The 12,090-nt window shown below is 39.1% G+C and overlaps 1 protein-coding gene across 1 annotated transcript in view; it reads left to right on the plus strand.

The window, feature by feature from the left end:
* RNF13 (ring finger protein 13) overlaps positions 1 to 10,047 on the plus strand; it is a 125,268-nt gene extending 115,221 nt beyond the window's left edge. Inside the window, exons 9-10 of the mRNA XM_080929453.1 lie at positions 7,967 to 8,047; positions 8,501 to 10,047. Of these exons, the coding sequence (XP_080785579.1) occupies positions 7,967 to 8,047; positions 8,501 to 8,865 (446 nt within the window). The 3' untranslated portion in view covers positions 8,866 to 10,047. The remainder of the gene's footprint in view (positions 1 to 7,966; positions 8,048 to 8,500) is intronic.
* Positions 10,048 to 12,090: the final 2,043 nt, after the last annotated feature.

Genomic DNA, 12,090 nt, shown 5'->3' on the forward strand with positions numbered 1-12,090 from the left:
GAAGTATATGTATGTGTGCATGTGTGTGTGTGCACGCAAGTAATTGTACACCCCTAGGGCAAGCTCAATATTTTTCATTTGCACTATTGTTTATCACTTATATTTTCTCTGAACTGTTCTGTTCTCCAGAAAGTAACACAGAGTTTGTCTTTCTGTTAACTTTTTGCTCAGGAACTCCAGAGACAGGTATTGCTACACTGATCTTCTGAATGGCCCAGATAGACCCTTATGTTTGTTTTACCTTTCTCAGCTCCTCTGGATTGCTTTACGACTTTATTAATTACATTTGCTGCTGGCCTGCCAGTAAGATCTACCAGCAAATTCACTAAAGCCCTATTCTAGTCCCAAGGTCATTGCTGAAAGGAGGAAAAAAATATTTTTGTTTTCTCTTTTTGGCATTCATTTTATGTTGGGGGTGGGGTTACAGGTTCCACAGGACACATGTAAAGGTCAGAAGACAAGTTACAAGAGTCAATTCTTTCCTTACACCATGTGAGTTTACAGGTCAAACTCAGGTCAAGGGGCTTGGTGGCAAGCCTATATCTGCTGAACTATGACACTGGCCCCCGACCTCTGTTTCTTCTTTTTAAACAGGTAATGAATTTTATGTGTTTTTTTCCAGTTTATGTATGTGAACTACATGACTGGTATGCACTAAGGTCAGAAGAAAGCATCAGATTTCCTGGAACTGGACTTATATAGACTGTTGTAAATTGTGATGTGGGTGCTGGGACTCAAACCTTTAAACAACAGTCAATCCTTTCAACCCCCCGAGTAAGCTTATCATCTCCCAGCCTGCAGCTTCCTAACTGTTCTGTGAGATAGACCTATCCAGCACCACACCGTCATTTCTTGCTGCTGTTTGCTCCTGTCCACCTGTGCTTTCCCTGCTGTCTTCCTGCCCTGAGATTCACGGAGCCCTCAGCCATAAACAGCATGTGCTCCTAATGACTTGTATGGGCCAGTCCCCCCAAAACTGGTTTCTTCTGTATTATCTCAGATTAGCCAATCTTCGTCCCAAGGATGGAAGGGTGGTTATAATTCTGCGTCTCATTTCCATGGCACTCAGTCTGATCGCTTCTGTGTTCTGGGCCCATGCCACACAGGTCAGGACACAGGTGTTCCATCTTCCTCAGGCTAAGCAGGTGATTAACTCCAACTCGGGCCCCTTGGCAGAGATCTAATTTGTGCTCCTTTCCTTGCATCCTGTCAGCTTTGGGAAACAGAAGGCCAATTCCTTCATCTCTTCCTCCTTTTGCACCTTTCCTGCCAAATCAGAGGACAACACTCACGGCCTTTCCCCACTGTAAATCCTCCATACTCTGCCGCTTTCCTTCAGACAGCTGAGCCTCAGTTACACGTCTTACTGCCCACAGAACCCATGCAACATCCGTGATAAACCGCATAAACTCAGCTCATCTGGGCTTTTATGGACTGCAACATAGTCTTTGGTCCATCAGCTGTTTGGGGATGAGGTAGGCCTGTGTTCATTAGGGAGGAATGGCACCTGATACTACACAAAAGATGGCCACTCTGAGTGGCCCTCTCTCAGGTGATCTGTGGGTGGAGCAGATATGGGGTAATCTTGATAGAGCCGTTTCCCCTGTGTGATAGGACTGTTGTGCCTCTGCTGCTGTGGCAATTACATACTCCCAAGAGTGAGAGATAAGATATAAATCTAAGGCCAACCACCTAAGTAAGTATCCCATCGCTTTCCTTAACATATTTGTAAATAAGAAAAAATTTAAAATATTCATATTCAAAAATATGCCACCACACAATTTAATCTTAAATTATCAGGTTAACAATTTCAATATTTTTAAAAATCTTTGTTAGATCTTGGGAATTCTGTAGGTCAGGTAAGCTTTAAGATGTCCTTTCTGCAGGAAAAGAAACCTAAACTTGCAATCTAACGGTCTGTGTTATGTTCCGAAGGGTGGCTATTCCTTTCAGTTGTCAAGTTTAATTTTTCCAATTACATTTGTAAGTGAATGCACACCTACTGCTATTATAGACACATTAGAAAACTTAGAAGGAGGTAAAGTTTGACCCAATTTTCAAGCAATTTTCAGGACAAATATAAGTTTATATATAGCTCCATGAAAGTATGACTTCCTGTCATAGTGCCACACTCTGTATTGTTGTGAGTGGTCCACTGAAAGTGCCACCCTGGCAAACACACACACTTGCTTACATGATAGACAGACGATGGAGGTGAGTACCTCTCTTCACCCATGAGAGCCTGTACTTGAACCCTCAAAGTGCCAGGCAGAAGGTACCTCACAGTCTCCTGCTCTCCTGTAAGCTCAGGCCCATTTTCTTTCGGTTCTTCGATGAGGAGTTTATTTCAGTCCACTGCTTCCTCTACTTGGAAGGTTTTTGTTACCATCCGCTGTTCACCATCTTGGTATTTAGAGCTTTTCATGATCTGGCTCAATTATACTAATTTAACTTTACCTTCTGCTCCTATTTATTACTTACTCTGCACGACATTGATGTGTTTATTTGAAAATACTTTATATTTGTTTACTGTTCCAATAATGTGTTTTCCTTTTTAAAATTCAGTCTACACTTGTACTGGCTGGTTGTGTGTCAACTTGACACAAGCTCGAGTTATCTCAGAGAAAGGAGCCTCAGTTGAGGAAATGCCTCCATGAGATCCAGCTGTAAGACATTTTCTCAACTACTGATCAAGGGAGAAGGGCCCAGCCCATTGTGGGTGATGCCATCCCTGGGCTGGTAGACCTGGGTTCTATAAGAAAGAAGGCTGAGCAAGCCAGGGGAAGCAAGCCAGTAAGTGACAACCCTCCATGGCTCCTGCTTCCTGACCTGCTTGAGTTCTAGTCCTGACTTCCTCTGGTAATGAACAGCAATGTGGAAGTGTGAGCTGAATAAACCCTTTCCTCCCCAACTTGCTTCTTGGTTATGATGTTTGTGCAGGAATAGAAACCCTAAGACAACTCTTAAGGCCTACTTGAATTTCTCTTTAAGAACTCTTCTTTAAAATCCATCATGATAAAGTCTTCATGCTTGGGTATCTGGATTGTCAGTACACACGATATGTAGTATTGCTACTGTAAGTCTTACTGTCTTGAGAACTGGATGACACATTCAACGTGTAAAATATGAGGCCAGTCTCTTTCTATCAGGCCCTATCTACCACTTCCCAATAGTGCCATGCTGGGGAACAGATCTTTAAAATACCAGCCTTTGGAGAACATTCAGGATCCAGATGATAGCATGTCCTTTGCTAGAATGTTTTTACTGGGATATTAGTGTATTCTTACCAATGAACTTTTTAGAAGGAAATTTACACTTGATTTTTTATAGTTGCTTTGCTTAAACTGAGATTTAACTAAACTCAAGGATAATTTAGCCAACAAGTATAAATCACTTAGAAGCATCATTTATCCAAGAGCCTTAGATGTACCGAAGTCGAGCAGATTTTTACCTTTCTTTATATTCCAAAGAAAGGAAAGGAGATACTACAGCAGAACACTAGTTTTCAGGATGTATGGAATTAAAAACTATTGGCTTTATTTTTATGTGTATGTGTGTTTTGCCTGCATGTAAATATGTGTACCTCATGTATGTAGAAACCAGGAAAGGATATTAGATCCTCTGGCATTGGAGTTCTAAATGGTTGTGAATCACCATATTGTGCTGGGATTTGAACCCTAGTAACCTCTCTAGTCCAGCATATATACAAATTTAGGTGTCCTGAAGTCAGCTCTGGAAAGTATTTTACATCCCAATTTCCAGAAGGCTGTTAAAAAGAAACAAACACAAAAAAACTTTTGGACTAGGGAGACAGCTTCGTGGGTAAAGCACTTGCCAAGCAAGGGTGAGGACCTGTGTTTGAGTATGCACCACCTCCACCCCTTACTTCCAATCGTTAATGTGTGGTTTTAGGCCTGATAAGGAAAGATAAGAAAGAAATGCAGATTGGAGAATCCCCAGAAGCTCACAGGTCAGCTAGCCTGGCGTATGCAGCAGGGAACAATTGATCCTGTCTCAAGTAAGGTAGATGACAAGCACCTACACTCAAGAATGCTCACATACCTACCTACCTACCTACCTACATACCTACCTACCTACCTACCTACATACATACATACATACATACATACATACCTACATACATACATACCTACCTACATACATACATACCTACATACATACATACCTACATACATACATACCTACATACATACATACCTACATACATACATACATACCTACATACATACATACCTACATACATACATACCTACATACATACATACATACCTACATACATACATACCTACATACATACATACATACCTACATACATACATACCTACCTACATACATACATACCTACATACATACATACCTACATACATACATACATACACTAGCAAAAATATACAGACTAAAACAATTCTATGACTGAGTGAAAGGGAAAGGAGACAATAAAACATAATGGCGAAGACAACAAAGACCTTGAAGTATAGAACATTCTGGGAGTCTGGATTCCACTGTAGGGTTAGATCTTTTAAAAACCTCCTTTAATAAGAGTTCTTGAATGCTTTCACCACCCTTCTAGCCCACCACCTACAAGAGGTAGTGGAAAAGAAAGGTTGATGGGGCAAAAGGGGGACGTGGACTTCTTTAGAAATGGTTCTTTTGGGTGATGCCAATCTTCCTTGTCTGGATATCAGCACTGTGGTTCATACAAATCAGCAGCAGCCAGATCCACTAGCAAACACCATTCACAAAGCAGCAACAGTCTGATCCAAAAAAAACCTCAAGGTTCTGCCAATCAGCCAGAGACAGTAGAAATGGCAAGAAGCAGCTGGAATATCACGAGAAGTTCTTTGGTGGTTTCTCTCTATGAAGTCACATAAAAGAAGGCAAAGCCCAATGAAGACCAGCAAAGAGTGGCAAGGGGAACCAGTGTCACACAGCACTGTCCCTTTCCAAACATCACATGCTCTTTCAAGCATCACTCTTACAAAATACATGCCCCTTTTCCAAGCAGCTTCCAAAAAAAAAAAAAAAACCACGTGTCTGTTCTCAGGGAAACATTATTTCATAAGACAGTTTCCAAAAGGCATCACATGACATAACTGAGTCTCCAGTGAAACCAGAAATTTCCACTTCATTCCCCCACGATGTGTGTGTGAGATCTTACACAGTTTCTTAACCTTCCCATTATGCATTGTATTTAGTGTGTAAATGTGACCACGAATACCTGTGTTGCAGGGGGTGATGGTATAGAAGTAAATGTATGGAAATGCTACATGGGCTTGGTGTCATCTGTCAGTGGTCCCTGCACTTTGGAGGTGGAAATAGGGGGATGAGGACTTAAGGGACAGCTTTGGACACAGCCATTTGGAGGCTACCCTGGCTACATGAGGCCCAGTTTCACCAAAGAAACCAGAGATTTCCACTTCATTCCCCCATATGTTGTGTGTGTGAGATCTTACACAGTTTCTTAATGTTCACTTTACACACTATATTTAGTGTGTAAATGTGTTAAGTACACATATGAAAAAGGAAAATACAAAACAGACCCATGTAACAAGACTCAGAGAAATGGTAGACATTACTAACACAAAACAACTTCTTAAATAAGTCATAAATAAAATGAAATTTTGTCTTATTTAAGTTACCAGGCTCCTAATCACTGTAGCTGAAATGCTATTTTCCAAGATAACACATGTAGAAGATTTTTTTAATCACAGAGATTAGAAAAGAACAACATAGCATTTTATAGTCATTACTTTAAAATATGGAACAATTTTTTAAATAATTTTTACTACTTTAACCTAGTTACTAATTAATGTTTTAGTTTTTATAACTACCTTTGTTGTCATCGATTTGCTTTTGACTGATAAAGGGTCTGTCTACCTTCTCAGTGTCTCCCCTGTCCCCAGTTTTAAGCATGAGGTGAAAGCACAGCCAGCTCTCCATTAGGTTAAGTCTTGCTCAGAGTTCAGGGGTGCTGAGTATTAGTTGTGTAACTTTCCCAGGCAGTTTTGGTGAACACTGCCACTAGCTCGGTGTAAAGTAGCTTATCTGATGGGGTACCCTGTGATAAGCCAATATGTCTATCCTTCAGGTTTTAGCAGGATCAGATCTAGACGTATGTGCCAAACACTGTGTACACTGCTTTTGCATTATCTCTATGGAGCAAACAAAACATCCTCAGCACATATCATATGCATTGACAGTTCTGAAAAACTGAAGCATAATTTATGTCTATATCAAATAAACAAACTTACAAGATGGGATAAGACAGTGTGTTTTGGCATTTCACTAGTCCAGGACTGTAAGGACTCTCTACTGGGTATTCAGAACACCAGGCTCTATCCTGGTCCACAGTCACAAACTGTACCTGAGTCATATGTACAAAGTGTTGTAACAATGACTTTTTGTTGTAACAAAAAGTATAGATCAATATGAAGTCACCACTTGGAACTATTCATAGGACTTGAACATTCAATGACTCTAAAATAATAAATTTAAACATTTAAGATGACCCAGATTATAATTTCCTTTATTAGTTTCTTTGGTTACAAATTATGACAAATGTAATAGCTTAAAGCACTATAAATAAATGCATTTCTTATGGTTCTCTATAAGGACTCTTGTAGTCATCCTGAATTCATGTGAAAAGCCCAAATCATCTCCCTACCTACTTTGATCCCTGTTAACCACAAGGCTTTTGATAGGCATATTGACAGGTAATGAGACTCAATGTTTGGCATTTTATAATAACACCAGTTGTGATTTAACTGCTTAATATATTCAAACTCTACCCTTAAAATCCATGTTAGTGATCAATTATAATTATAGGTTATCACAAATGTTAGAGCTCTTTAATGTTTCTGGTCCGTGTGAGCCAACTCTCCGTGAGTGTCTACCACGTGTAAACATTTGGTAGTGACAACACAGTGAGCAGTATCAAGGCGCTAGTAAACAAAGACGCTCATTTCCTAAAGCGCTCTCTTTCGGATCTTACACCGCTCAGATGACTAGGGAACACTGAACTACCTGATTCAAAAAGCCATCATTCCCTTTTATGTACGGTGCCCATCCAGACTATCTTCCCAGATAGCGGCTTTATTTCTAATCCCTTCCAAAGTTGTTCCCCGTGTAGATCAGGCAATGAAACCCTCTTTTGTTTACTAACATTTTTAAAGGTAATTTTTTGGACTAACCTAAGATAGTAATTTACATAACGAAGTAAATCTACCCCCCAAAGCAGCTGTATTTAAAAGAGTACTTTTCTTCCTTTAAAAATGTATCCTTTGAATTCCAGAAGAGTTGAGTTATGGAACCCAGACAGTATAAGGCAATAAACAAGTCAGGCACAGAAGCAATGCCTTTCTTTACTGCTAAGCAGCTGTTTAGTAAAATACCTATTTCCCTGGTCATTTGTTTACATTATAAGCCTTATAACACCACAGAATTGGTACATGTTGGTTATCTGAAGCAAAGTGTCTTCATGTCAAATCTATTTTAATAAGTTTTGAATGTCTTAATGTGCTTGCCTATGTGTGGGTTAGGGGTATGGTCAGTGGTGAAGCTCTTACTTATTCAGGTCTACCACCAACCCCAATAATGACTCAGACTTTGAGAAATTTAGTGAAATGTTGTTTTTCAGTATAAAATATTTCAAAACTAACATTTGAATGTTTAGTAAAACACTAATGTAATTGTGATTCTCATGAAAATCTTTGACAGACATAATCAATGTAAGCAACTCGGACATCTATTTTTAATGACTAATTAAATTACTGAGTTGAGTAAACGGCTAATTACTTAAAACTTCAGGTTCCTGAACTTGAAGTCACTCTGAGGCAGATGGAAAAACAAAGGCATCATTTAGAGACAATCTAAAAGCACTGACAATAAAAGCTTGTCCAGTTTCAGTGAACCTGTGACATACTCTGTTTACACTGTCCTGTTGCAGGAGATGAGTACGACGTGTGTGCTATTTGTCTGGAGGAATATGAAGATGGAGACAAGCTAAGGATCCTTCCGTGTTCCCATGGTATGAGTCCTCACACAGTGCTCTGAGTTTGCATATATATAGTTCCATTCTGAGTTCTGTAAGAGGGAGAAGGGAGAACAATGCAAAGATAAGAATAGATGTGATTCTCTAAAAATGCACTACCTTCTTATACGAATATACAGTGTGAACAGATCACCGCACTAAATAAACAAAGCAAGAAATTAAATGTAATAGTGGCTTCGTACTCTAGTGTTACGCACGCTTGACTCAAGAGAAATGGGCACTAGCTTCCATGTGTCAGTCTCTTCTTGTGTTGTGATAAAAAGAAATGATTGCATAAAATACCAGATTTCAGCACCTGTTTATACTGAGATCATATACTTCTTCATAAAGAGCATCTTATGCCCTGCTGAGCCAAATCAAGCACTGTATTTGAAAATAAGTGTTTTTAACAAAATTGTTGTACTGAAGATGTATATTTTGCTTCAACAGCTTATCATTGCAAGTGTGTAGATCCCTGGCTAACTAAAACCAAAAAGACCTGTCCAGTCTGCAAACAAAAGGTTGTTCCTTCCCAAGGTGACTCGGACTCTGACACAGACAGCAGTCAGGAAGAAAACCAAGTGTCAGAGCACACCCCTTTACTTCCTCCCCCAGCCTCTGCCAGGACCCAGTCATTTGGGTCTCTGTCAGAATCCCACTCACATCAGAACATGACAGAGTCGTCAGACTACGAGGATGACGACAATGAAGAGACGGACAGCAGTGATGCAGACCATGAAATTGCTGACCACAGTGTTGTGGTCCAGCTGCAGCCTAACGGTGAGCAGGGTTACAACATAGCAAATACCGTGTGACTTCCAGATGGCTGGTTTATTTCCCTTAGAATGTTTCTTTAGGTATATGATTTGTTTTTCTGCTCCCTTTAGAAATTTCTGTAGAAATAACTTATTTTTTAGACTTCTAGTGTAATCAAGTTCCTGATCAGGCTATTTGGTCTCTGACACTTGTCTCCAACAGTGGACAGCCACTTCACTAACAAGTAACAGACGGTGCTGTAGCTCAGGCATCAAACTAGCTCTCTGGGCATGACAAAATGTAGCCAAGACACTTTAAAAATCCTCAATATAGCTTGAACTGAAGACCTAGATCACAGTATGCAAATGTGTCTTACACACGGAGTCTGCTACGGTCATCTAGCACGAGCTGAAACAACTCTCACTCTCATGAAGTTGCCTAGCGTTGTTGGGTTGGCACATTTCTCTTCTGATAGTCCTTCTATGTCATGATTAATGAGTGGCAACAGGCAGTTTAGGATTTTTCTTCATAGTACCACAGAGAAATAAAAGATGTCTTTTTCCTCTCTATTCCCAAGTAGTTTTTCCTCATAGGAAAGGTGTAGTGTTGATTTCAAATACTTTGTTTTAAGGCTTTCAAAACCACAATAGTGTTATGGGTTTGATTCCATGGAAACATCTCTGGACCTTAATTTCTCTATTTTAGTATCCTTTTGTGTTGTGATTTTAAAAAATGCTGCATTAAATACCAAATTTCAGAAACTGTTAATATAAGATCACATACCTCTTCATAAAGAGCGTCTTATGCTATTAGCCCTGCTGAACCATGTGCAGAGGAAATTGTTCAAGTATTGGATTTGAGAATAAGTGCTTTTGTTTAGTAGACCTAATGTATTGAGGCAATGTATTATGAAAATTGAAATTATATAACACTGTAACTATGTAGAAAATATACTTAAGTATAATCAGAATGCTAAGACTTTTTATATGGCCTTGTATGATGACAGCTTCAATGTTAATAAATGTTTTCCACTTTAAAAGCCACAAAGTATTTGTTCTGATGAACTTTTATCACGTTAGCCTTATATGCAGGGTGCTATAAAGGAAAATGATGGAGATCAGAGATCACCCTAAGAGTTGATACAAGGTTACTTACTAATTACAAGCAGTTAGGCTTATCCACCAAAGCTATCACTATAGCCAAAATCATCTTCTAAATAGTGTAAATTAGGGTATTTTGTTGTAAATTATGACACATTCTTTACAGTAGATGCATCTACTTGGAAAATTGAATAAAATCATGTAACAGAATAAGTATATCAGGTGTATGAGCCTTTCATTATCTTTTTAAAATGCTATATTTTAAGAGAAATATAACACTAGGAAAAGAAATTTTAATTTCGATTTCTCTTTAAAAGTTTTATACTCAGTTTGTTTCATTGTTGAGTTTTTTGTTTGTTTGTTTGGTTTGGTTTGGTTTCTTAAGCCCAAATTTCTCTGTCACCATGGCTGTCCTGGAACTCACTCTGTAGACCAGGCTGGCCTAAATTCTGAGATCCTCCTGCCTCTGCCTCCTGAGCTCTGGGATTAAAGACCTGTACTATCATCACCAGATATTTTCTTTTTAAAGATTATTTACTATAGTAGTGATAGCAACATGGTGCTGACATAAAATATACACAGATGAACAGACCAAACAGAAGACCCAAATATAAAGCTATGAGATTACAGCCATCTGATTTTTAGCAAAGATGTTACAAATACACATTGGAGAAAGGACAGCATCTACAACAAATGGGTCTGAGAAAACTGGGTATCTACATATAGAAGAATAAAACTTAAACCTTACCTCAAACTTGCACAGAAACCAATTCCAAATATAGCAAAGACTTGAGTGTTTGTTAGATCTGCAATCTGAAATACTAAAGGATACAGGTATAGGAATAGGTAAGGACTTTCTGTATAGGTCTCCAGATGCTCAGGGAATAAGGCCTACAAAGGAAAATGTTAGTATGTGAAGAGGCAGCCTATAGAATGGGAGACAGATCTTTGCCAGATGTCTAATAGCATTTTGATGTATATATAAATATATAAAGAGCTTAAAGCCAAAAATGGAAACAACCTGATTAAACAATGATGTAGGTAACTGAACAGAATTCTCAAAAGAAGAAACACAAACATGTAATAAATACTTTAACTGTTCAATATCTTATTCAAGCCTGAATGGCTCTGGTCAAGAACAAATGATTTCAAATTCTGAAAATACTGTGAGGAAGAAAAACTTTCCACTTGTGGGGCTGTAAACTGAGGTAACCACTATGGCAGAACGGTCCATGACCCAGGTGGACACATACCCGAAGGAGAGGTGCATGGACTTCCATCCTTATTGCAGCTCTATTCACAATATACAGGAAATGGAACAAACTTAAATGTCAATGAAGAATGGATAATGAAAATGTGGTACATATATACAATGGAATTCTACTCAATCGTAAAATATAAAATTATTAAAGTTTCAGGGGAAAAAATGAAAGCTGGATCTGGGAAATTGTATACCGAGTGAGTTAACCCAGAGTCAGGAAACACACACTGCCTGGTCTCCCTTATTTGCTGATACTAGCTTGACAGTTTTAGAGCAGTGTGCTTAACATTGAGTCCTGGCAAAGGCCAGAAAGAAAGGAATGTATGTGGGAAGGTGTGTGTGTGTTGAAGAGGACTGAACACAGTGGACATTAGAGTTAAAAGGTGGGGGGCACTAGGGATAGGAAGTTTGAACAGGAAGAGGTCTGGGGGAATAGGGAGAGGGGTGGAAGAGGAAAGAATAACCAAAACTAAGGAAACACAGGAGACCCATGTTTACTTGTTTTATAAGCTTATTGGAACAGAAACAAAATGTTTGGTCATAGGTATCCTCTATGGATGGGTAATGTTCCTCCCCAAAGCCACGTAATATTAAACGAAAATCCCAGTGCTAGGTATGGGGTACTTCCTGTGAATTGTTGAATGGTGGTGAGGGGGAGGAATTCAAACAGTTCAATTCAAGGTCATCGATACTGATCTTGGTTGCCCACTTGAACCTAATTAAGACTATTGGTGGGGATATCACATTCTCTGGTCACAGGAGAAATGAGGCTGAAGCAAGTTGGAAGACTCCTTCACATTGCCAGAAGGTGTTACACAGGCTGCTGGGTAAGAAGTCATTAACACCTGAGAACTGTTGTGACGTATGAGGGAAGATGTCTCCACTTATGAAATAGTGCCGACTACTATGGGGAGAACTTTGAG

The sequence above is a fragment of the Micromys minutus genome (assembly GCF_963924665.1).
Source record: "Micromys minutus genome assembly, chromosome: 15".
Taxonomy (NCBI): Eukaryota; Metazoa; Chordata; class Mammalia; order Rodentia; family Muridae; genus Micromys; species Micromys minutus.